The sequence below is a fragment of the Trifolium pratense genome, linkage group LG1, assembly GCF_020283565.1.
Source record: "Trifolium pratense cultivar HEN17-A07 linkage group LG1, ARS_RC_1.1, whole genome shotgun sequence".
In the NCBI taxonomy this organism is placed as follows: domain Eukaryota; kingdom Viridiplantae; phylum Streptophyta; class Magnoliopsida; order Fabales; family Fabaceae; genus Trifolium; species Trifolium pratense.
In genome coordinates, this window is record NC_060059.1 from 41,093,483 (window position 1) to 41,119,929 (window position 26,447).

The 26,447-nt window shown below is 32.4% G+C and overlaps 3 protein-coding genes and 1 long non-coding RNA gene across 6 annotated transcripts; 3 read left to right on the forward strand and 1 right to left on the reverse strand.

The window, feature by feature from the left end:
- The first annotated feature begins 5,725 nt into the window (after positions 1 to 5,725).
- LOC123898092 lies at positions 5,726 to 8,696 on the forward strand. The gene is made up of 3 exons (XR_006805216.1): positions 5,726 to 6,221; positions 6,479 to 8,095; positions 8,358 to 8,696. It is a non-coding gene; the product is annotated as an uncharacterized LOC123898092 (long non-coding RNA).
- Positions 8,697 to 13,122: 4,426 nt separating this feature from the next.
- LOC123898079 lies at positions 13,123 to 14,482 on the forward strand. Of its 2 annotated transcripts, none has more exons than XM_045948940.1 (3): positions 13,123 to 13,357; positions 13,453 to 13,636; positions 13,875 to 14,482. In XM_045948940.1, exons 2-3 carry the CDS (start codon positions 13,460 to 13,462, stop codon positions 14,322 to 14,324), a joined length of 627 nt encoding a protein of 208 aa, XP_045804896.1. In that variant the 5' UTR covers positions 13,123 to 13,357; positions 13,453 to 13,459; the 3' UTR covers positions 14,325 to 14,482. The 2 variants fall into 2 exon arrangements, with proteins under 2 accessions (XP_045804896.1, XP_045804905.1); XM_045948949.1 differs by having other exon boundaries at positions 13,179 to 13,357; positions 13,459 to 13,636.
- Positions 14,483 to 14,735: 253 nt separating this feature from the next.
- Positions 14,736 to 17,808, reverse strand: LOC123898070 (succinate dehydrogenase subunit 5, mitochondrial). 2 transcript variants are annotated; one of them, XM_045948927.1, is made up of 4 exons: positions 17,503 to 17,808; positions 16,720 to 17,030; positions 16,240 to 16,425; positions 14,736 to 15,069 (listed from the first exon to the last, which is right to left on the reverse strand). In XM_045948927.1, the coding sequence occupies exons 1-4, from the start codon at positions 17,672 to 17,674 to the stop codon at positions 15,013 to 15,015; spliced, it is 726 nt and encodes a 241-aa protein (XP_045804883.1). In that variant the 5' UTR covers positions 17,675 to 17,808; the 3' UTR covers positions 14,736 to 15,012. The 2 variants fall into 2 exon arrangements, with proteins under 2 accessions (XP_045804883.1, XP_045804880.1); XM_045948924.1 differs by having other exon boundaries at positions 16,720 to 17,035; positions 17,505 to 17,797.
- Positions 17,809 to 19,108: 1,300 nt separating this feature from the next.
- On the forward strand, positions 19,109 to 22,881 carry LOC123898095 (glucose-induced degradation protein 8-B homolog). Its single transcript, XM_045948958.1, has 8 exons — positions 19,109 to 19,263; positions 19,933 to 20,003; positions 20,986 to 21,127; positions 21,647 to 21,794; positions 21,873 to 21,948; positions 22,045 to 22,156; positions 22,317 to 22,408; positions 22,706 to 22,881. The coding sequence occupies exons 2-8, from the start codon at positions 19,971 to 19,973 to the stop codon at positions 22,748 to 22,750; spliced, it is 648 nt and encodes a 215-aa protein (XP_045804914.1). The 5' UTR covers positions 19,109 to 19,263; positions 19,933 to 19,970; the 3' UTR covers positions 22,751 to 22,881.
- Positions 22,882 to 26,447: the final 3,566 nt, after the last annotated feature.

A 26,447-nucleotide genomic window follows, 5' to 3' on the forward strand; every position in this document is an offset into this window, starting at 1 on the left:
AGTCCTCCTCCTCCGCAATGATGATACGACAGAGTAAGCAGCTGGAAGGTACACATTTAGAGACCATAGACTTTGTCTTTGTCTAAACCTTTTCCTGATGTTGTGTTGAAGAATCTAACATCATTTGTTACATTAGAAGAAAGTGAAGAGAGAAGGGGTTTTGAGGTTTGAATGGAAAGTACTGTTTTATACGACTGTTTTGTTGTTTGTGCAAAGTAGCATTATTGAACACAGATGCAGAAGTTTCTGTTATAGTAACAGTTAAGATAAGAGTGCTAAGCAAGTTAAGGTAACATGAATTTGTTATGGGTGAAATATTGGGTTTGTCACTTTGCAGTCCATCTATTTTGTTATGTTATACACGGTGATTGTGTTGACGGCTTTCGGATGGCATTTTTTGAAAAATTCGTTACAGTATAGAAAGATAAAAATGTCACTGGTTGTGGTCACTCTTCAGGTGATAGGCAATTTATTCTCTGTTTGGATTGGTGGAACTTGGATTCTTGTGATTGATATTATTTGTTGTGTGGCTATTTGTTGCTCCATCAAATGGTCAATAAATTTTCTGGAGGAACTCGTACCAGCGGATGAAGATGAAGAAGCTTTAATCTCGGAAGTCGATGTAGAAGTTTCTAGGAATCATGAACTCTTATCCAAATTCTGGGAATTTCGAGATCTTGTTGTTGTATTCTTAGGTGTTATGAAAGCTTGGTTCTTTATTCTGAAAGTGTTTAATGCTGCATTTCTTCGTGAATATTATTATACATATGAATATGAATGGTGGATCGATATTGCTGAAGAAGCTACGGGTCTTTATTTTTTTATTTTAATGTTCTGGATGTTTAGAGCTGTTGAAGATGTTCGTAGACACAGTCCTCCTCCTCCGCAATGATGATACGACAGAGTAAGCAGCTGGAAGGTACACATTTAGAGACCATAGACTTTGTCTTTGTCTAAACCTTTTCCTGATGTTGTGTTGAAGAATCTAACATCATTTGTTACATTAGAAGAAAGCGAAGAGAGAAGGGGTTTTGATGTTTGAATGGAAAGTACTGTTTTATACGACTATTTTGTTGTTTGTGCAAATTAGCATTATTGAACACAGATGCAGAAGTTTCTGTTATATTAACAGTTAAGATAAGAGTGCTAAGCAAGTTAAGGTAACAAGAGTTTGTTATGGGTGGAATATTGGGTTTGTCACTTTGCAGTCCATCTATTTTGTTATGTTATACACGGTGATTGTGTTGACGGCTTCCGAATGACATCTTTTGAAGAATTCGTTACAGTATAGAGAGATAAAAATGTCACTGGTTGTGGTCACTCTTCAGGTGATAGACAATCTATTCTCTGTTTGGATTGGTGGAACTTGGATTCTTGTGATTGATATTATTTGTTGTGTGGCTATTTGTTGCTCCATCAAATGGTCAATAAATTTTCTGGAGGAACTCGTACTAGCGGATGAAGATGAAGAAGCTTTAATCTCAGAAGTCGATGTAGAAGTTTCTAGGAATCATGAACTCTTAACCAAATTCTGGGAACTTCGAGATCTTGTTGTTGCATTCTTAGGTGTTATGAAAGCTTGGTTCTTTATTCTGAAAGTGTCTAATGCTGCATTTCTTCGTGAATATTATTATACATATGAATATGAATGGTGGATCGATATTGCTGAAGAAGCTACGGGTCTTTATTTTTTTATTTTAATGTTCTGGATGTTTAGAGCTGTTGAAGATGTTCGTAGACACAGTCCTCCGCAATGATGATACGACATAGTAAGCAGCTGGAAGGTACACATTTAGAGACCATAGACTTTGTCTTTGTCTAAACCTTTTCCTGATGTTGTGTTGAAGAATCTAACATCATTTGTTACATTAGAAGAAAGTGAAGAGAGAAGGGGTTTTGAAGTTTGAATGGAAAGTACTGTTTTATACGACTATTTTGTTGTTTGTGTAAAGTAGCATTATTGAACAGAGATGCATAAGTTTCTGTTATAGTAACAGTTAAGATAAGAATGTTAAGCATAAATATCTTAGATACTTTGATGATTCTTGTCATTTGGTTGAATTGTTTGTTTTGTGTTGGTGTTTTTGGGAGATTTTCTCCAAATGGTACTCCAAATATAAGCAAAAAGTGGTCAACAAAAGTTGATGAATTTGATTTAAAATTTAGTCCAGATACCTTCACTTTTGTTGACCCATTTTTGCTTATATTTTGGGACGGAGGGAGTATGTGTCTTAATACTTAAACAAAACCAAAAAAAAAAAAAATGATTCCAAAAATTTCATTTTCTTAAAAATGTTGAATGCTTGTTTAAGACCATGATCAATTCTGACATAACCCTAAAATCTCACTCTTCAACCATAAAATTGCCAACCTAGTCACTCGGGATGTTTTAATTTAAAGACCATCATCAATTCTTACAACTATAAAGATTTTAATTTCATTCTTTTCTAGAAATTAAAAATAACCACACCAAAAAATTTTATTCTTTTCTGGAAATTTAATTTCATGAAAAAAAATTCACAACTATAAAAGAAAATCTTCGTATAATTCCTCTATTCTCGATACACCTGCCAGGCACGAGCTGGTAGTAAGGACATGAAATAGACAAGTAGATTGGTTTGAAGTTGAGTCTCAACATGCATTAGTGTTAACCAAGGTTATCAAAACCGGACCGGACCGGCCGGTCGGACCGTGAACCGGTCATGAAAACGGTTTGGTTTTGAGCAAAAAACGGATAGGAAACCGACCGGCAAAAAAACACGTGAACCGGGGTCGAACCGGCGAACCGGCCGGGCGGTTCAAGCGGTTTTGCAGTTTTTTTTTAAAAAAAAATATGGCAAAACGACGTCGTTTTAATTTTTCTTTTTTTAAAAAAATCTGAAACAAAACAACGACGTCGTAGGAATAGGAAAAGTTTTTGTTTTTCATCTATTTTTCATTTGGTTTGAATTATAAATTTTATTTTATTTTGACTTGTGATATTTTATCTTTTTATTGTGTGAAATTATGAAATATTGAGCAATTATTCATATATATTTATTTATATATTAATTAAAATATATATTTAATTAAAAACGGTTCGACCCCGATTGAACCCGGTCCGACCAATTGAACCTTGAACCGGTGAGCTTGCCGGTTCGATGACCGGTCGGGTTCTGACAACCTTGGTGTTAACCATTATTTTTGAATGATGCCTGAAGCACAAATGTAGCCCATGATGTGAGGTGTGAAAACCCTATGCTCATGAGTTCTGATTGTTCTTAAATAATATTTAATTTGTGTTTGAAGTTTTTAGGGTTCTTAATTTAATCTACAAATTGGTTTTTGAGTAATAATTAATAAAAGTTAAGTGTATATTCATAATCCTCATTAAATTCTGAGAAAAATGGTATATTCACATGTCAAATTTGGTGAGACAATGAAGAAACACGATTTTTAACCATGAAAGTTGTTGTTTTGATCTGAAGGTAGGGGACGATGCTGCGCGCGTTGGCGCAGTTGGCTGGGGGGTTGGTTTAGTCATGTAGAGGTCATTGGTTCTCAACACCCACCCTTCTCCTCCAATTTTTTCTTTTAAAACCCTTTGTTTATTTTGGTTTTTGTTTTCTTTTATTTGTTTATATACATTATCAAAAATATCTAAAACTCCAAAAAATATATTTCTTTGTTTTCTTTATCAAAAAATTACAAAAAATACTTTTTATTATTTTAATTTAATTTTGTCTAAATTCAAGGGGAGAGATTGTTTCATTGACATTGTATCATTTTGTGATAAAGTAAAGGTTTCTTAAAAGAGATTCTTTTTTTGAAGATTAGTTTTTTGAATGTTTAGGGTTTTGTGTGTTAAATATCCTTGGATCTCATCCCCAAAAGTTAGTTCAAAGGGCGAGGTTGCCATTACATATTTATACACTTCACATCCGGAAACCTAAACAATGTTTATTTGTGGGTTTTATTCGATCTTTTTTCCCTTCCCTTAAAAAAATTAAAGTTTGGTGATGACTTCTTGTTAGCAACCAAAAATTTCACAAGAAAATAAAAATTTAGAAATCAAGAAAGAAAAAACTCAAAACATTCAAAGATTTGAACTCAAAACAAATAAATTAAAATTAAAAGAATTGCAACTTTGGGGTTCTAGGAAAAATTGCCACTTTGAAGAAAATTTAACCTCAATTTAGTTTTAAAGTTTGTACCAATGAAAAATGCATGAACATTTCGTAGGTGAGGTTTTAGGTGAGGGAGAGGCAACGTGTGTGATGAGAGCTTTAGTGGCATCATTTATTTATTTTTTTAAAATGAAAAATGAAAATCCAAGAATTATCTAATTGAAAAATTAAAAACCAAAGAATTATCTAGAAGCAACAAAATTTATCTACTTTATTTTCATGTCTTAGATTAAAACTCACACACAAATATTAGATTTTAAATTTAAATTTAGATAAATGTACGCTCGGTCTAAGTCTTAAGAACATACACAATACAATTTATTAAGTGTATTAAAAAAATTATTTTAATTGTACCAAAAAAAATTATTTTAAAATTTGTTTGCTTATTATCTCCACATTTTTTTAACACTTATTTTCCTATTATGTGTCATATAATTTGAAAAAATTTAATTCAATTATTAAATTTGTAGAGGCATTTTTAATTAAATCAACTAAATTAAATATTGCATCAAACAAAAAATATCAATTATCAAATTTATTTAGCTAAAAATTACATAATCCTTCCGTCCCAAAATATAAGAGTTATTTTGACTAAATGACATTATTCATTTATCTTGTTTTGACCATATTTTTTTAATAATATATAGATATAAATATTAGCATATAAGATCTTATTTGATTTGTTTTGATGAGTATTTTCAAAATATCAAGTTTTGATCATTAATATCTTTAATTGTCTATTAGTAAAAATTATAATGCATTGTAGTGACCATATTCCACTTTCCCACGTATTCTGATTAATGAACGTGTAAGTTTGACAATTTTATTTGCCTTTAAAATTTCAATTCGTTTGAGTTACTTCACTAATCTTCGTTGAGTATCTTTGATTAAAAACTCTATTTTTCTCTGAATCAAACAGTGACTACTAAACATTCCTCTTTGTCTAAGAATAAATAGTTGATTGTTCAAAACCTTGATGAGAAAGTAGTTACTCGAGCTTTATGAAAATCTCATGCACTAATTCCCTTTCCCTTAGAAACCACTTCTCAAGCATTCTTAGGACCTTATACCTTTAAACATAACATGAAATATGTGGAAAGGTTTTTCCCTCCTGCATATCCATTTGTTATATGCAAAAAAAATTTGAGTTGTTTTAGAGAATTCATTTCCAAAAGAAAAATACATTGTCTAAAACATAAACATATCTGCACTCTAACACATAAAACACACAAGAATATACTTCTTACACAAGTCGTAAATAAATTTTCGATTAGTGTATTCTACGGCAATTTATGGTTTTGTTTATGTTTACACTTACAACCACTCAAAAGTCAAAACCAGTGATGGTAATGGGTGTTCATGAGTGCGAGTTTGATACTACCCAAATTCACGCCCATATATTCAGGTGCCACCCGAACCCAAACTCAAACCCAGTTAAATTGAGTTTAAGTTCGGGTGGGTCTATCAAATTTGAATTTGCTTGTCATCCTCACTCAAAACCAAACCAAATAACCACAAATTGAAATCAGAATATTTTGAAAAAATTATAAAAACTTGATAGTGCATATAAACTTAGCATTATGCTTGTACAACATAAATGGAAAGAAAATTGAAAAGAAAAGAAAATGAACAATTAGGGTTCAAAAATAACTAACTACACATTCTTCAATTCATCATCATCATTACCAATTACTATGGGTTCGGGAGAAGGAAGTAAGGTCCATTGGAGCGTCTTCGACGGCGTTAAGATAATCGCTGCGACACCGGAGGCTCTAATGTCAGAGATCGACTCTGCAATTTCAAATCTCGAATACTCACGCGCCACCGCTTTCCTCGAATCCAAAGGCATACACGACGCACGTACGGCTGATGAATCGTATAGGGCGGGTTGCGCCGCTTTGGCCGCCGGTAAATTAGATGAAGCTCGACGTTGTTTCAATGTTTCTCTGTCGAAATGTCCGCCTGATAAGACTGCAGCTGTTGCTAAACTTCAATCTTTGATTTCTCTCACTTCTCAACATCTTCAATCATCATCATCTTCAAATTAATTAAGATGTATATGTAAAATTTATGTTGTTTTATTTTTCTGATTAATCAATGAATATTTGAATATGGCATCCCTAATCCCAATTATCAATAATGAAATATGTATCATTCATCAATAATATCTGATTAGCATTTCTAAAGTAGTATATTTTAAGGGTCATTTTTATATGGTTCATATAGGTTAGCATTTAAACATTTACAAATTGAAACGCGTATTTAATTATGGGATTGATTTGATTTATATGCACTAACACATGCAAATTCAGGTGCAACTGCTAACGATTTGTGGTGCGAACTCCTTCGTGGTAATTATAGCTGCCAGGTTGCTCATGGATACATTGAGACAAAGGTTTCAAATTCTAGTCTATGGAAAAATATAGTTCAGCTTAGTCCAAAGTTGAATTATTATTGTTTTTGGGTTGTTGGTAATGGGCGTAGTATTGAAGCTTGGTAGAACGTGTGGATTCAAGTGGGACTGCGTGTTGAAGACCTTTTGATGTTCATATACCTGACGACATTAAAGATGTTAAGGTCTGTGATTTAGTAGATATTCATAGTGATTGGAACTGGAGCTTGCTTCCCCACCCGAACTTAAACTCAATTTAATTGGGTTTGAGTTTGGGTTCGGGTGGCACCTGAATATATGGGCGTGAATTTGGGTAGTATCAAACTCGCACCCATGGACACCCATTACCATCCCTGGTTTTGACTTTTGAGTGGTTGTAAGTGTAAACATAAACAAAACCATAAATTGCCGTAGAATACACTAATCGAAAATTTATTTACGGCTTGTGTAAGAAGTATATTCTTGTGTGTTTTATGTGTTAGAGTGCAGATATGTTTATGTTTTAGACAATGTATTTTTCTTTTGGAAATGAATTCTCTAAAACAACTCAAATTTTTTTGCATATAACAAATGGATATGCAGGAGGGAAAAACCTTTCCACATATTTCATGTTATGTTTAAAGGTATAAGGTCCCAAGAATGCTTGAGAAGTGGTTTCTAAGGGAAAGGGAATTAAAATCGCTGCTATATTGCCTCCATCTGATACGCGGCAATTAGGAGCAGGAGCTGGTAGTAGCAGACATTCTGTTACTGAGATGTATAACATTATTTGTGGCTTTGATGATGCTAATATTGATGTCAAGTAGAAGTATATTTGGAATTTAAATGTTACAGAACGTATCAAGTATTTTCTATGGATGGCTCTTCATGAAAGATTACTCACAAATATATTTTGAATTTAAACGTTACAGAACGTATCAAGTATTTTCTATGGATGGCTCTTCATGAAAGATTACTCACAAATATATTTTGAATTTAAATGTTACAGAACGTATCAAGTATTTTCTATGGATGGCTCTTCATGAAAGATTACTCACAAATAGTGTTAAGGCTAAGATGAGGTTATGTCCTGCAATGTGCAACTATAGTGCCATCGGAAGCTTGCGGCTTATTTTTCAGTGGAAATATTTCTCATTGGATGCAATATAACTTGAGGAGTGATATTAAAGGAATTAGTGGAGCCCGTTGGGAGGACTTTTGGGCAACGGCTTGTCATTGTTTGTGGCGCAAGCTGAGTTCAGTCGACCGGTGCAACCTGTGTTGCAAATTATGTAGCGTACCAGTGATTATTATCACGTGTGCAAGTCTAGTCGAACTGTTACAATGACAACAAAAGCAGTCAGGTGGGTTGGTTGGCAGCCACCGAAGGAGGGTCGGGTGGAGGTGAATACAAATGGGGTGAGTAAAGATGAGGGAATAGAGGCTGTGGTGGACTTATTAAAGATAATTGATGAGTTCTTGCAGAGACAGAGACTAGTGAGTTTGAATAGCAGAAGCACTGATGGATCTCACTCGCAGGGCATTGCTATGGAGCGAGGTGCGTGTATGCTGATAGATTGTGCTTATAAGAATCTCTTGTTCTTATTTTTTTATTTTTTATTTATAAATTAAGAATCTATTGTTCATTCTATGATTAAACACTATTTTATATATACTCACATTTAACTATGCGTTTACCTAAAAACAACAACCTTTACCTAAAAACAACAACCTTTACCAAAAAATTTGAGTTAGCAAACGGAAATATGAGATGTCTGGACTTGGAGCTATCATATTTACCCGGTTAATTTCATGTGTAGGAGATGGGAAAGTGCACAAGTATTCTATTGCTTATTTATCAAGTTTTACATGGCCATCTTGGTTATTATGCAGAAGTATATGCTATATATGTCCATTGTGAACTTGATTGGAATCTTAATTATCTGAATTGATGTTAGAACAGTGTTATCAATTGCAGATAGTGAGAAATAGCGGTTTGTTTAAATTCTGCAACCCAACATTGTTAAACGCTGCTATAACCGCTCTATGACAACATTTTGTACTAAATATCATTATTGTGGAAAATAACGATTTGTTATTTCAGACATTCAGTTATTGAGAATTTTTTGTTTCACATTTCCTGGAATATCAAATTTAACTTCTTCATGCCCTTTCTCAAATTCTTCCTTTAATTGTTATTTCAGACATTTTTGGTTGGTAGTATGTCATGTGTAGTCATTAGGTAAAACAGCTGATGAGAGGAGAAAAATAAAAGAAATTTGTTACATTTGTGTCAGACAAGTGAATGAAATATTACCATGGTGAACCAATCAAATTGAATATGAATGTATTTTAACAAAGGGTCTTGCTAAAAAACATAGTTTACAAGATCATCTTGAATATGAATGTATTTTATAATTTTATTTTTTCACAATTTTTTTACAGTATTTTAGTTTGCCACCAACTATAATACAAATAAGACACTAATATGAATTTTCGATAACCAACAACGATGATCCGAAGTTATTTTCTCCTAACATATCACCTTTAATAATCTGAAGCATAATCTCTGGTGCCAATTTGGATAAGTTAATTTAGCTTCTTAAAAAAAAAATAATGAAGCATAATTTAGCTTCTTCAAAAATAAAATAAAATGAAGCATAATGAATAATGGAACAAATCTAGCATAAGAAAAGAACATGATTCCAATAAAAATATCACTATTCCTTTAAACATGAATTATAAATGAATCATTACATTACATTACTATGATGAGAACAATTACGGTGTATTATACTCCATATTAGAATGAGAGGCGGAACAAAGAAGAACAGGAGAGGTATTATAATGAAAAGAATCTCATCGGCAGTGAACAACCATATCTTGTTGGAGGGAGAAAATTCGTAGGGACTATTTTCAAAGAGTCCAAAACGTGTAGACTGTAAATGCAATAATTCTTCAGTAGTTAAATCAGCAAATTTAGTTAGGACATACGTGAAACCCTTTTTAATCGTGTATCTGTTTTCCCTCTCTGTAAATTCCAAATTCTGCTTGAATATTTCCTTGCGTATCTCCATCTCAGTCCTATTTGCGTATGTGCGATTAAATTTCATCATCCATTGCTTATGTGCTTCATCTACATCAACAGATCTATATGATTCAGATGATATATGGTATAGCAATAAACAATACAACCCAAACAGGATCGTTGAAACCATCATCATCCAAAATATATTAAAATGCTTCTTCTTCATTGTAATTTGTATATGGTTCAGTCAACCGTCTAGTCTGGTTCGATCGGTGATTGTTAATTTTGTGAAAGCAAAAAGGTGAGGGTTTGCTTTTATAGAACCAAGTAGAGGGTTTATTTTATTGAGATTTTCATCATTATTTTGACAAATCGTTTTTTAAAGATTTTGTAAGATTTTATCAATTTTTAGGATTTTTTTTAAGAAAAAAAAAGAGTATCCATTTTGTAAGATTGTATTAAATATTAATAGATTTTTTTTGAAAAAAAAGGATTGTCTATTTTTTGTAGAATGAAAAAAACTCTTCTTTAACAAAATAAAATGTGAACGAAAAAGAGATCGGGTGAATGTACTTTTTGTTCGTCATCTTCCTTTGACCGGTCTTTTCCGGTCTTTGCTCGTAACATTTATTGTCTCTTCTTCACACAATATCGATTTGGTTATAAGAATTATCTTTCAGGAAGTGATCTTTCTCTAATTTCCTTCTTTTTAGCATATTTAGTTTGTCAATTTTTGGGTTTATATATGTTAGAGAAACTGAACTCCAATTCACCACATTCATAGTTGGCTGTTTTAGTTTTATCAAAGATTTTGAGTCTTATTTGCGTTGTAGTGTATATAGACATTTTGTTAAAGAAATCGGAGTTGCTCATGGCTAGAAAGTAGGATTTTTCACTTTTAAGTTTATTTATGTAGTTTTTTTTATATACTGTCGTTGTATAAAAGAACTACATAAATGAATTCAAAGTGAAAAACCCTGCGTTCCATCTATGTGAAACTCCTGTTACTTTAGCAAGATGCTTATACACCGCATCACAGATCAGTCTCAAATCTTTAATGAAAACTAAAACAACCATCAAACGGTGAATGTGGTGGACTAAATTTTTGTTTTTGTAACACATATAACCTCAAAAAAAATAGACAAAACTAAGTACGCTAGAAAGAAGAACAATAGAGAAATAACACTTTCTCCTGCTGAAAGATAGTTCTTAGAACCATCAAAATTGGTATTGAAAAATTCAGTGTGGATAACCATGGAAACAGAGGCACGAACACCTTATTTTTGTAACTCTATATGTTGGATTATGACACAATTTTACTGAAGTAGTAAACCTTACTTTGGGATAACCTTGCTGAAAGAATTAATCAATTACTATCTTGTTTGTACTAATTGTGATGCATGTCTTTGATGAAATCATCATAACTTTAGCATCATTTTTTTCGTTGGTAGAATGGAGGGCTGAAACAAGAATGAAATAATAATTAACTTGGGAACACTAGACCTAGCTGCATAAATCTAATTTTAATTAAACATGGCTCATAAATTATTGAATTACCCAAATTACAATCACAATATGCGCAAGAGCATCGTCACACACCTCCTGATCTCCACGCATATACTCCAAGTCCAAAGATATTTACATATTCTAATGGTAATAAATAAACTAATTATTCTGTCAATAACATTTTGGGTTTTGGTTTCTCCCAATTCATGAATCCTAAAAAATAAAATGAGAAATTGGACACAACAATGGCTTCAATCAGTACCAGTTGTCGAATTCTAGACGCAACAACAATTGTGTTTACGGTTTGAGTGTGATTCACAAAGTTTCACTATGCAAGATTTGAATCCAAGACTTTCTTTTTAATTTTTTTTAGTGTTCTAAGTTCTAACTAAATAATTTGATTATAGTCTTCTTAAGTTGACTTAACTCTAATATAATGTTACTTTGAGACAGTCTAAAGAGAAAAGTTTTCTTTTTTTAATTTTTTTTCTTCCCATTTACAGTACCTCATAAATGACATGTCTCTTAAGTTATGACTTGCAAAGAGGAAATGTAGATGATTAATGTTCTGACCCCTATAGTGAATGTGTTTTTTGAGACAGTATCCTTGATTGAAGTAGGGGTGCTCGCGGTTCGGTTTGGATCGATTTTGTGGCAAAAATCCATCCGATCCAAAGTTAAAATTACTCGCGGTTCGGTTCGGTTTTGGATGGCTAATTAAAAAAAATCTGATCCAATCCGATCCAATTTTGTGCGGTTTAATTTGGATCGGTTTTTGGATATCCAAATTACAAATTAAATTTTATTTAATTAAATATTAATAGAATTTAATTTATATGCACTGTCGGTGTAAAGTTATTTTGCACATGCGTCCAATAATATACCGACACATCATGTATGGTCATTAAAAACACATGATGTGTCACATTCATTAAATGATGTGGCAACGTGTTATTGGATGCATGTGTAAAAAAGATTTACACCGACGGTGCACAACAATTAAACTCATATTAATATTATAAATACATGGTAAAATAATATATTTGATGTATAATATAACACATAATATGTTAAAAATTAATATTTTGCAATGACAATTATCAAATATATTTGAAACCTATGAAATAGTAAAAAGAAATAGATGAAATTGAACCAATAAGTGTTATTGAGAAAATTAAAAACCAACAATTAATATGTTAATGCAATGTATCACACTAATATAAAGTTAAATAACTATTAAAAAATATGTATGCGGTTTGATTCGGTTTTGAAAAATCAATCCAAAATCCGATCCGATCCAGCGGTTTTCACAAAAGGACATCCAAACACATCCAAAAATATTCGGTTTTTTGCGGTTTTCGATTTTTTTTAGATCGGTTTGCGGTTATTTTTTGGATTGGTTTGGATTTGAGCACCCCTAGATTGAAGGGTTGTGGTAGAATTTAGGGTGTGAGGTGTCTTGTTTCTGGGTCACTCATCCTTAGTTGTTTTATTTTGTAGTCAAATAGTTCAGTGGACATAACATTACCTCTTAGGATGAATAAATAAAAAATTCGGGACTCAAATTCCAGCCCTTATATATTGTAATATCCCTGTCAACTGAGTTATGCTCACGGAGACTCTTATTGAATCAGTCATTTAGATTGAAACACTTCTTGTAATCCCATAATTTATATGTTATATTTTGTTTCTTAAAAAAAGTTGATCCTATAAAATTAGTGATCTCTCCCTTTAGACCCGGATTTGCTGCAGTCGGCAAATACCTACATTCATGCATGATGCATCATCGGATCTTGATCGAACAGTCATTTTATGTAGCTGTTGAAAAGTGCCAGAGCATCCAATTTCCTCATAGCAAAATCTTGTGTGTGTGGAGAATCCCTTTTATATAATGGAAGTCAATTTCAACTTTAAAGACCACTTATCCCAAAATGCACCAATGCACTTGTCTCCTTCTGAATTATTTTTCACGAAATAATTTCAATTGGAGAATAACTTATCATATAGCAAAATCAGTTTGTTGGCACGTCTATTAAGCATGACTTTAGCTTCAAGTGTAACTCTAAAACAAGCACTACCACAACTTATGCATAGAAATAAACATGCATTTAATTTTTATAGGTGTTTACTATTTGTAGCTTTCAAACAAGAATTTAATTCACAAGTTGAGTTTCTTGCCTCAAAGTGTATTATTGTATGCTATTTTCAACTTAACTTTATCTTAAAGAACGGAATGCTTTAGTGGGGCTTCACTAGTATGCTGCAAGGCCACTATCAATGAAACAGGTCAATTTAAGAATCAACACAAAATCAATTAGATTTGTATAATTGTATCAATATATAAATCTCTTAAATGAAAAAGTTGAACAATTTACTTTCAGTTTCAGAATGGGTGTATTCTACCATGAGGAGGAGCAACCAAACGATTCTAAAAGATGCAAATGCCTTACAGCTACTCTGAAGGAAGTGTTTTTCAACTGTCAAACTTTTGGTCGAACTCGAAGGCTTTCGAAGGCTAGCCTCGAAGAGGAGTTTCCAATTAGTGATCTTGATGAAGAACAGGAGGTATTATACACTCACTTCAATATTCAACCTTCAAATCAAACTATTTTTTAAAAGCTCTCTCTTTTAGTTCGTTCGAATTCAATATCTTGAAATATTTGACGAGATAAACTAAGATATTCTAATATATGAAATGAATCCTGCAAGATAAACTAAGATAGTATGAACATAATATATGAAGATATTTTCATATATTGTTAGGAATTTGATGTTAAACTTAATTGTTCTTTTGCTTCCTAAGGTGATTGTCTCGGTGGTTAGAAGCCGAGCCATGGAGAAACAAAAGAACAAGCCGAGCCAATTGAGAGAGAGTTTTTCCTGGGTATATTCTCCAGCAACAAGAGAATTATGTGTCACTGGTAAAATAGAACCACATGCAAAAGAAGGAGGAAATGAAGAACAAGGTGATAGAGAAGAGTTTTTGTCGGTTAAAAGCTGTTTCTCAATGCATTCTTCAAGTGCTAATGGGGAAGCATTTTATTCTGTGAAGACTAACCTTTCAAGATGTTCAAGCTTGAATGAGTTTGATTTGTCAGAATATTGGAAGCATTCTATAATTCAAGAGTTTTGTCATTGTGAAGGATGGCCTTTCGGTCTCTGTCGTAAAGCTGTGTTACTTCCACCACTGCCAAAGTCGCCATCTGAATCATGGTTGTATCGTAAAATACAACCAAGTACCAAAGTTACTTGAATTATATGGTTGTACTTGTTTATGTTTCCTATTCTGATTCAATCCATAACTGTAAGAACCAGAACTGGTTGAACAATATTGAATAAGCAATAGCACAAGCTTTGGAAACAGATTCCAGTTATAATCTCGCAACAAACGATCAAAAGTTGACTTGTTAACTATATTTTGTTAAAATGCATTCATATTCAACTTGATCTTGTAAACTATGTTTTGTCAAAATACATTCATATTCAATTTGATCAGTTGACCAATGGTAATATTTCATTCATTTGTCTGAAACAAATGTCTAAAAATTCATGAAGACAAACATCAATGAAACATGGTTGCTATGTGCTTCCATGTTATTTATTATTTTCTGTAATTTGTGCTTGGAGATAATGGATGTAGATACAAACGAGGGGTACCTCAATATAAATAACCAACCTCCTGACCTGTTATTTTCATATCATTGGAAAAATATACAAGTCCTTAAAAAGTTTCACCAGCTTTTTCAGCTTATGTTAAATGACACTGAAAATGATGGTAACATTCCCAGTTGACAGTTAAAAGCGCTATTATTTCCTTGCGATCAAACACTTGACAACAAAAAAGTCATGAGAAAACAAATTGAAGGGTCTACAGGCATCAAGAACATGATGATACAATCAACAAAAAAACAATTACAAGCACTGTTTCTAAATTATTTCTTCTATGCTCTTTGCTCAACATATGAACCAGCAAGTCCAGAAGTTCCAAGAACCGTAACCTGCAACAAAAACCCCAGATATGAAAAGGGATCAGAAATTGGCCCCTAAAGTGTAATTATTAATAGAGCAATACTATAAGTTTGCACAAAAACTAAGCTAACATGGCAAATAAGTAATAAACAATAATAATCAATCGTTATGGGATAGAGAACAAAGGAAAGGAAAAGAAAAGTAGAAAATGTAGAGGTAATTTACAGAATGCAACAAATTTCTTTTATTTCTCTCCGCTCATCAGTTGTTTTACCTTTTAAAATTTTCTTATTAATGACTACAGGGGACATACTACCAAGTACCAACCAAAAATGTCTGAAAAGATAATAGAAGGAGGAATTTGAGAAAGGGCGTGAAGAAGTTAAATTCGATATTCCACAAAATCATTTACCTACGTATTTTCGAGGTCTTAAAAATTGAAAGGTTACAACTTGCAAGTGCACACAAAATGGGGGTTCACTATAAACATCCACGGTGTCTTCCATTGGCAGTCTCAACTTTCGTGGAGTTAGCCACAGGGAGTGGCAGCCATTAAGTATCCTGCTATGGCAAATACCAGAGTGAAAGTGGTGGATTGATTTGCCTTTTTCGGTTTTTCCACTCATTTTTTCATTCAACCAACTAGCTTGAGATTTTATGAGTAGGACTCTTAAGTTAAACCAACAAGAAAAACAGTGTAGACAGCAGAGCACTCTGAAAACTACACACAAAACTGCAGCTTTGAAGCTCTTTTCTTTTATCCTTCATTCATGGATGTTTCGGTATTAGTTGAAGAGGGCTAGCAACAAACTCTTCGTATTATGCTCTCTCCTATTGGCTGTAAGACAAACGGGATTCCTGAAATTATGTGGGTCCCACATAACTTTGGTGGGACTGAAATGAATTTCAACTATAAAAAGAGTGTCTGTTCCTAGCATAATTTTTAGTTGAAATATATAATCCAGTCTGTCATGGTTTTTCGCAATTTAAGAAAACTAGAGATCTTAACAACAAAACTTGGCACCACCATACTTCTAGTCTGCAGCAACTAGACTATCTGTCATGCTGCCATACTGCCATAGCGATTTAGAAACTTTCTCCCATTGGATGCCATAAACGATTGATAATAACATTATAAAAACAAAATACTATCAGATAAATAGGTGGTAATGAGTGAAATATATATATATATATGATACCTTTCCCCATTCAGAGCCAAGGCCACTACATCTCATTTTTAAGTGTATCATCTTTGTACCCAACTCCTGCTCCACCTTCTTCCGCAGATAGTTCTCATCAGGACCAAAAGCATTCAAATAGGTGGTGTAGCGATCGAAAATTGTACGCAGAGCCTTTTGCACATGATCAGGCAAAGGCTTTACATCCTAAGTAAGAATAAAAACTCAAATCACCAACCAAAAAAACTAATACAACTACTACAACTAGGATTTGCTACCAAAAAAACTAATACAACTACTACAGTCAGCATATTGGAATCATTGGACGAAGATCAAACAGGTCGATATTAAGAGTACTTATTTTGAACCCAAATTGCTGAGGTACAATGTGAGTTGTTTGATCTCCATCCAACGATTTCAATTTACTGATATATACACAGTGATTCTAACATTTTTGGGATTAATTTGCTGGGTGTTATATAAGTGTGAATTTCAAAATACCTCGCCACTCAATCCAATGCTGTCATCAATTTCCATTTTCAAGGTGACAAGAATCCCACCAAACTCCTCAACAGCCTGGGCGGCACGGAACACATTGGTCACAACCTCCTTACCGGCGCTGTCGTCTGTACTTTTAGACAATGCCCGCTTAGCATCAGAAACAACAGCATCCGAAAGATCACTCCAATTTTCAGCCAACAAATCCTTAAGAACACTGTAAAGCTCGGGGTCTTTTATGTCAGGAATGTGGGTCACTTCTTTACTATAAAACCTCATGCTCCCTATGCCATTCGAGAAAGGAGACCTGCATTCTGTGAATGTTTTTTCGACAAAACACATTCACCATATAATACATAGTCAGATGTAGCTTCCCTAAAGTCAGCATTTCACTTTACTTAAAGTAGTCTCAACCAATAATAAGAAAAATCAAAATCAACTGTCAATTTTACATGGAAATGCATAACAAATCATCATATAATGGAATATCAGTAATTTATTTTCTCCATGAAACACAGACACGACACTTATTTGCAGCTTATAGCACTAACACTTATCATGATAATAGCTTATCTATAAACTGTTCTCATAAGCACTTATCATGATATCACTTAAATTAAAATTAATAGACTACAAAGCTCAACATTTTATTTATTTATTTATTAAACTTCAATCTAAGACAAGTAGAGGTTTGAATATGAAGGATCAAAATATGATTAATAATGAATTGTTGTAAATCTGAATATATAATAGAATTGAGAAAATTGGTAGAGAGAGAGAGAGTACCTGAGGAGGAGGAGGAAGGAGAGAGGGGATTGGGAAAGCGAAGGGAAGAGAAGGTGCGGTGGGTGTTGGTGGATGAAGCGGCGGCGATTGCATGAGAATAATGAGATCTGGAAGAGTTGAGTGATCGGAGGAATAAGGATCTTAATCCCATCATCATCATCGGCGTCTTCATCTTTCGCAGTTTTCCTTTCACTAAGCTCGATTCGTTTTCGCTTTCTTTTTCTTTTGGTTAATTACAATTAACAGAGTGGAAACTACGTAAGTAATTTACCCTCGTCCCTCACTCACACATTTCTCACACCAGCAAATCTGCAATTAAATAGGTTTTTTTTTAATTAAAAATAAATTAGTTTTTTTAGTTCCAATTTTTTTTTTTTTTTGACAAAAGTTCCAATTAAATACTATCTCTTGAGTAAAAAAATAAATAAATACTATATCTCTTTTTTTAGCTGCAATTAAATACTTTTTTTATATAATTAATTTCATCTATAATAGAATGAAGTTAATGAGATCCGAATCTAAGATGAGATGCATTTTAGATTTTACTCGAACTCATCATCAGTTGTAAATCAAATTTAATGACATAAAATATATTTTTTATGTACTATTGAACAATATATTTTATTAATAATCACTAAGTGTATCAATGAATAAGTTTTTTTCTTGACATCTATTCGTATTGTACAAAGACTGATTATTAATTAGTGGTTCAAAAAAAGAAGAATAAGTGCATGGATGAATTTCTTATAAATAAATCATTAATTTAATCTTTAAATTATCACATTCTATTCAATTTAGTTCCTTAATTATATAAGAAAAATAAATACTATTCTCCAAACTATATGAAATTTGTTAATTTAGTCCTTAAGAAATTATTATGTTTTGTTTTTATTTTTCTCCATTGTACCAAAAAAATAAATAAACAGTGATCAAACTAATCATAAAAAATCTAATTCTTTTGGTTTATTCTATGTGGTTATATTATATTTAGATTTTGGATGATGGAAATAATAATTCTTTTGATAGATACTAATTTTATTTATTTTGATCCAAAACCTCCAAACCTCTCTCACCTACCAACAAAATTTTCTCTATAAGGTAGAATAAAACTGAGACGTTCGTGCGATATTTTCTCAGTTGATAGGGACATCACATATATCATACAAGGGTCGAAGTTATAACTTCGGATACTTCACTTATTCTCTTTTAAGGTGAAATTTTTAGCCACTAAACTACTGGACAAAAAAAGAATAATAATTCCTACAAAAAAAAAAAGAATTAAACCAAAACATCGAGTTCAAGTGGTTAATAAACTCCTCTAAATTGTCGGGAGAATTCAAATTCGATCTCTGGTGAATTTTTTTTTATCAAACTTTACTTACATTGTTTAGAGTAAGTTTTTGTGAATTTTTTTATAAAAATGTGTAAAGTGAACAGAATTGAAATTGTTAATTTGTTGAATAAATAATTTCTTTAAATACCATACTTTTATTTTTTATATATTTATTTTTAGTTATTTTATCGAGTAACATAATGCCACTTGTTAACATTAACATAAAAATCATTAATTAACTAGAGTGATTTTGTTGACAGTACAAAATTTACTAAGTTCATATTATGCATACAACATTGCCAATAATACACTCACCCATATGAAAAGAAAAAACAGAGAATCTATTTTCTCCAATCATCACCTTCCCAATTTCTCCGATCATCTCAATTCGAGGGTGACCAACTTCACTGTCATCCTCCTCCACCGTCGTAAGACCATTTCCAACAAACCTCATCGTTTTTTCTTCCCTACTCATTTATTTATTCTTCTCCTATGTTTTATTTGAAAACCCCCAATTTTTATTTCAAACCCTAACCATATTTTTTCATATTCCAAACTTATTTATCAAAAAGCCCTAATTTTTATTTGAATTCATAACCCGTATTTTCTTCAAATCCCAAGTTAATTAATCATATTCTCATGATGGATTTAGTTCTTTGTTCTGTAAATGTTTTTTTTTTGCTACTAAATTTGGGCTAATGTTGGTTTTTTTAGGATGTTCAGCATTCTAGGATTTGGGAAGCAATATCATTGTTTTTTATGTTGTGTTGTGCTAAAAACTTAGTTATTCATTGTTGCCTTTTGTCTCTTTAATCATTATAAGGAATTTTAGGATATTTTAATAATTCATTGCCGGAAACTAAATGTGGGTACCTTTCGGAGTTGGGATTCAAATATTGATTCGCCACATTGTAAAAGTCTAGTCCCTTCCGCTAGACCGAATCCTAGTATCATTTTTAAGGAATTTTGTTTTAAATCTTTTTTTAGAAGAAAATATACAATAATTTGTGATGGTGAAATTAATGTAACAACTTTAGATGGTAGTTTGAGTGAATGATGTTTGTTGTGTTTTTCCTGTTCTGTTGTGAGTTTTGCAGACATATTCGGAGAATCCTAATTCGACACCTATTCAACCATGGATGTTGATCCTCGCCAATACGACAACATTGTATGTAACATATGTCTTCATACTTATTTTTCTTGTTTACCTATAGCTCTTCGATTATTCTCTTACTACTTCTCCAAGGGTTGCATGTTTTGTAACCATAGGTTCTGATTTTAGTGCCCTGGTATACAATTGGATGCCCAATTAAATTACTTCATACTTGCTTAGGTTGAGAGTAGGTTACAACTTTATGCTCCATTTCTCAAAATTTGACTACTTGTTTTGCTTTAAACTAAGCCCAACTCCGTTTTTCACCATTTACCGAAAAATAATGAGTCAAATCAACAATGACGTGTTTCGCATTTATTTTCAATACTGAGATTCATCTTAGGAATTTTAGTCTAGTTTCTTTGATAATTGATTTGATTGTAATACACTTGTGTTGATGTCTGAAATTTACTGAAATTATGAATTTGTCATTGCATATGCATTGCCACTCTGTTTTACCTATTTGATATTTAGAAGGATTTATAGTATTTAAGATGTTTCGTATATTTTCTGTCAAAACCAAGATGTTCTCTATATTATGGTTGTTGCCATGGTGTTGCAGTTGCTGATTGGAAGTTGGTTTTTGGGTAATGTGTTTCAATATCATGTTTGCTAGATGTTCTCTATATTATGGTTTTTACCTATTTTTCTGAATTTTTATTAACTCAAGGTAATCGGGATTTGTTGTTATGGGGGATTCATTTTTTCCCTTAGTTTCTCTGAGCAAAGATGATTTTAATTTAAGCATTTCAGTTTTTGTTATGGCTTTTGAACTTGTTTTTGTCTCACCTATCATTGAGAGGATAAAAACAGAAATTGAGTTCTTGCAGGATAGATACTCCCAGCAGAACTATTACTTATATGGTTAATATTAGCCTATTAGGTGTTTTATTGGCTTTCTCTCGACAACTAAGATTTCCTAGTTATGTTTATTATCTGGTTATAAATTCTCTAGCTAACTTCTATTGATATTTCAACTACATTAATGTATGTACAGGCTATAAATGAAAAAGACGTTTCCAACATTGTTCTGTCATACCTTATACATAATTGCTTTGAAGAGTCAGCCGAGTCATTCATTGCCAGCACTGGGTTGAAGAGGCCTACAGATTATTTGGATAACATGGAGAAAAGAAAAAGTATGTTTATTGTTTTATTTTCAATTTTGAAGGTTGGTTGAAATGAAGACTTTTGATTACATGTCCAGTTGTCCTAATATCATTTTATTTGATTGAGTTCTTCAAACTTTGCTAAATATCACTGTTGCGAAATTTGTATCATATAAAACATTAATGTCGGAGTCCTGAACCTCAAATGGGAAAGATACTAAAACACCTTTTGCTCTTATTTCTACTTGAAACATATGCTGCTTTTGACAATGGCGTGACTTTTTTCATATGTGGATATTTTTTCTTTCTTTCATACGTTTTTTAATTTTTTTTTAATTTTTATAAGCCTTTCTTTCATACGGTTGAGTTAAGATAACAAATTGCCTTCTCTTGACTTCTATTTATTTCATTCCCTCCTCCACACGCTGGTTGCAGAAGATGCCGGGAGTTGTCCTCCTACTATATATGCAATTAATTGTTTAAGTTTTTCCATTGAAGGATGTTATGGGTTGTAAAGCCTTGCTGACAGTAAATTTCATTTGTCTTTAGAAATCTTCCACTATGCACTGGAGGGAAATGCACTTAAGGCTATTGAGCTCACTGAGCAGCTGTCTCCGGAAATTCTTGAGAAGAATACGGATTTGTTGTTTGATCTTCTAAGCCTTCATTTTGTAGAGCTTGTCCGCACTAGGAAATGGTGAGCTGAAATCATTTTTTATTCAAAGAGAGTACGTAGCAAACTTTTTGCTTTAATAGAATCTCATGTTATTGGCAGCACAGAAGCTTTGGAGTTTGCTCAGACCAAGTTGAGCCCTTTCGGAAAGGAGGGAAAATATATGGAAAAACTAGAAGTATGTTGCTTTTTTCCATTACAATTTAGGAATACATATTTGCGTGTGTTCATGCATGTTTTAAGGTTGATGTGATACCTGCTATCCTTATTGCAGGATTTTATGGCCCTTCTCGCTTATAAGGAGCCAGAGGATTCCCCAATGTTTCATTTGCTAAGCTTGGAATATCGTCAACAGTTTGCTGATAGTTTGAATCGAACTATCCTTGGTTAGTTAACTTGACTATACTCCATGTGGAATGCATATTAATTATTAATACAACCCTTGTGTATTAATATGTATTTCTTTACAAATCACAATTTTTTATTCTGTCTCTATTAAATATGATGTATAGTTGTTCTTTTTCCGGTGATGTTGGTGATTGGCAGCATACTTTAACCTTCCTAACTACACAGCAATGGAGAGGCTTGTACAGCAGGCCACAGCAGTTAGACAATGCTTAAATGAGGAGGCCGGAAAGGTAATAAGCAATTGACAATTTCCTTGTTCCAGCTTCAGATTTTGACGTGTGCATATATTAGCCAATTTTATATGCCATAGCTTATTATACAATTTAAGCTGACACAGATTTCTGTCCAACTGAGTAACCATTTAATTGGTCGTCATATATTGAGTGAAAATATCTAAGAACTCGCGCAAGTGTACCATTGCAACAAGAGATATAACTATTACTGTCCATAAATTACTCTATGATCAAACTAATTCTCTATTATAAATTACTCTATGCTCAAACTAATTCTCTATTTACTCACTGCAGGATGCACCTCGGCTATTTTCTTTGAAAGAATTTATTAAAATGTGATGATCTTCTAGAAATTGTGGATTTTATGCCTGATTATTTTATGTTGGATTATGTAATCATAGGTGTAACTAGATTGCATGTCCGTGCGTTTGCACGAGTCATATATATTTATATATTGAGATTGTACAATAGATATTATATTTATGATTGCATATAACAAAATGTCAAAATACTAAATAAATTGACGATAAGATGTTTAGAAATTATATAATCTTAAAGATGTCATACAATATTACAAATTTTGAAAGAAAAAAAAAATAATATACTACATTTGAAGTATCAATGAAATGTTTATATCCAACTTCTTCTCTACAAATTGGAGAAAGTCTCATAAATCTTGTCCCATTAAACTGTTGGGGAGTCCAGAGAGTTCGGGAGAAACAATGGGGTCAATGCTCTAGGACCACAAGAGAGGGAGACACCACATCTCCACTCAAAATCTTAATGCATTAGGTTAATGAATCACCTCTCTTATAAATCCAACATTCTTCCTATACATAGTCGATGTGGAACTTAACCACTCACACTTAAAACCCAACATAAACTTTTAAGTTTTCTGAAGAGAAAGATGAAAATGATGAATCTGAAGAAAAAGAACAAGATAACAAACATGAAAACTTTCTACATGAGGGAAGTTGATCTTGTGTGAGCCGAGGTATTAAGATGTCACCCTCCCGTGTTTTTTCGACATTTTAGACAACCAGTAATTTTTGTTGTTGCATGGTAATAGTTCTTAAGCAATGGTGAAAACAATTTTGTTCGAAACCAACCAATTTTGAATCTTGTGGTAATCTTTGCTTTATATCATATCAGGTTAAGATAATCATTAGTCCACACTGTTGCTATCGATTATTTTGGATAGTGTTTTAGTAATAATAGCAACAAATCATATGAAAAATTCAATTTTTTTGTTTGTTTTTTGTAATAACAAGTAACAACAGTAAATTATGAACTTTTGGTTTTAGGATTCACCTTATTATAGCAAAGTCCTTGATGCTGTTCGCCTAAACCGTCATATCTGTCATAATATTCATCGCCACAATTGGACCTAATGCATTTGATTATTTTGTTGAGTTGATTCTCAACTTTAGCTTTAAAAATTTTGAACACGTCCAATGACATTGGCTTTTCATGAATGAGATAAATGTAGGGTTTAATTAGTCTTTTGGTCCCTTAAAGACATTTTAGGTTTCACAATAGTTCCTTAAAGAAAAAAAGATCCGGATTGGTCCCTTAAAGACACATTCGTTTCTCAATTGGTCCTTTCTGTTAATTTTTTACAAAAAACGTTAGTTTTAATTGACTGGATTGTGGATGTCATTAAGTGTAAGTGGTCTACCAAAAACCTTATTAATTTTTAAAATTTTAACCATTGGAATTTTTTGTTATATTTAGAGTTAAAATTTAACGGAAATGACCAATATGACAAACATATATGTCTTTAAGGGACCAATCCGAGCCTTTTTTTCTTTAAGGGACCAATCTGAGCCTTTTTTTTCTTTAAGGGATCATTATGAAACCTAAAATGTCTTTAAGGGACCAATAGACTAATTAAACCTAAATGTAGCCATATAATAAAAATTGTCTATGAACATTATAAAATAGTGTTTAACATTCCCAGCAATAGTAGTGGTTAACAAATATCAATATAAACAAGGCCCCATTTAAGTTAGCTTATTTTTGAGCTTATGCAAACCGCTTATGCAATTTTTATGTATTATTATAAGTTTGTCAAGGTAGTCTATAATAAAATGGCTTATAAAACTACAATTTTCACTAGTGTGAACTCATGAAATAGCATAAAAACTAATTTATAATGCATAAACTGTTTGTATAAGCTCAAAAATAAGCTAATTCAAACGGGGTCAAATTCTAAAATGTCAGAAGTCCTATTGACCTCAAAAGTCCTTGTATTGGTTTATTTTCCTTGATACAATACAAATATCGAAATTCAAGGAGACTAGAATTTATTCATAGTATCTGATCCATTGAACTGCTTAATCTTGTTTAGGGATCAGTTCTGACATCAAGTGGTTTCAGTCCCCTCCTTATCGCAGTTATAGGGGATCGAACTGTGATCATCTCTATCAAGTCCAACGTCAATCACTATTAGACCAACTAACAATCGCTAATAGACAATCCTTTTGATTTAAACACTTTTCAAATAAAATATATTAATATTCAATACAATCTTACAAAATCGATACTCTGTTCTTTTTTTTCCTTAAAAAAAATCCTAAAAATTAATAAAATCTTACAAAATCTTTAAATATTTTTTTGCCAAAATAATAAATCAAAATATGTATAAAATAAACCCTCTATTTGGTTCTATAAAAGCAAGGCGTGTGCGTGGAAATAAACCCTCCTTTTTTGTTTTCACAAAATCAACTCAAAAGATGATGGATAAGAAGCATGTTAATAGTACAGTTTTCAACATCATGGTTTGGATCCTCTTCATGTTGGGTTGTTTATTGTCGTTTATTGTTATATTCTGTCCGTCATCAGAATCATCTAGTTCTGTTGATGTAGATGAAGCACATAAGCAATGTATGATGGAATTTAATCGCACATATGCAAATAAGAGTGAGATGGAGATGCGCAGGGAAATATTCAAGCAGAATTTGGAATATATAGAAATGGATAACAACTAAAAAAGATTATGGATAAGAAGCATGTTAATAGGACAATTTTCAACATCATGGTTTGGATCCTCTTCGTGTTGGGTTGTTTATTGTTGTTTATTGTTATATTATGTTCGTCATGAGAATCATCTAATTCTGTTAATGTAGATGAAGCACATAAGCAATAAATGATGGAATTTAATCGCACATATGCAAATAGAAGTGAGATGCGCATGAAATAAATGATGTGGTAACTCTTTTGCTATAATGTATTTCTATTCTTTGCTCCTGTTTAATATTGAAGTAGGAGGATGTATCTAAATGTGGATCCAATTTAGATGTTTTACATGACCCTCTAGGAGGGTTATGACTTCTCAGTTCACATACTAAATTGTTCATTAAGCCAAAAACACTTCTTTAATTATAGGTTCTCTAGAAGGATGTATCTCAACTCTGAATTGTTTTATAATTCTGAACTCCTTCATGGAGTTGTAGAAAATATGCTTTGTATTGTTTCCAGCTAAAGCAACATTTGCCAATATAAAGTGACTGCATTTTTCCAGTGAACATTCTTTCCCTGAAATCTAGCTTGATTTCTCACAAACCAAATTGTATTACTGATTTAATCAATGAAGCCTGTATAATAACCTTACACTGAGGAGTCCATTATTTGTCACATAATTTTCAAATTTCATTTCCATTAACCTTAGAAATAGTATCTTCATTGCAAATCACTCTACTTGATTCACCATCACCTTTAGATTCTATTGATAGAACATTTGCATGAGCATTATTGATATTTGCAACAAAAGAATCATCCATAAATACCGATCTCCTAGGCCGAACAACACTAACCACATCGACAACTCGCCTTGTATTTGTTTTCCTTTAACACTTTTCCATCTTGATTTTGAGCAGAATTTGAAACTTTATTCTTTGAGTCCTTAAATGGTTTGCTTATTGTTAAATTTTCGTGACTTCGAGACCTCTTGATGTTGAACGATGTTTCACTTGGTATGTCCTCCACATTGCTAGTTCTGGAAATAATAGAAGTGACATACACATAGTTAGAGGAA

Bases quoted from the DNA above. Each gene is read 5' to 3' on its own strand.
- LOC123898095 (XM_045948958.1), top strand. From the start codon at position 19,971: ATGGATGTTGATCCTCGCCAATACGACAACATT. The intron at 21,949-22,044 runs GTATGTTGCTTT...TCCTTATTGCAG, and splicing joins AATATATGGAAAAACTAGAA to GATTTTATGGCCCTTCTCGC. The intron at 22,409-22,705 runs GTAATAAGCAAT...TACTCACTGCAG, and splicing joins TAAATGAGGAGGCCGGAAAG to GATGCACCTCGGCTATTTTC.
- LOC123898070 (XM_045948924.1), bottom strand. From the start codon at position 17,674: ATGAAGACGCCGATGATGATGATGGGATTAAGATCCTTATTCCTCCGA. The intron at 16,426-16,719 runs GTATTTTGAAAT...ATTCTTACTTAG, and splicing joins GCATTGGATTGAGTGGCGAG to GATGTAAAGCCTTTGCCTGA. The intron at 15,070-16,239 runs GTATCATATATA...TTTTTGTTGCAG, and splicing joins TTGGCTCTGAATGGGGAAAG to GTTACGGTTCTTGGAACTTC.
- LOC123898079 (XM_045948940.1), top strand. From the start codon at position 13,460: ATGGGTGTATTCTACCATGAGGAGGAGCAACCAAACGATTCTAAAAGA. The intron at 13,637-13,874 runs GTATTATACACT...TTGCTTCCTAAG, and splicing joins ATCTTGATGAAGAACAGGAG to GTGATTGTCTCGGTGGTTAG.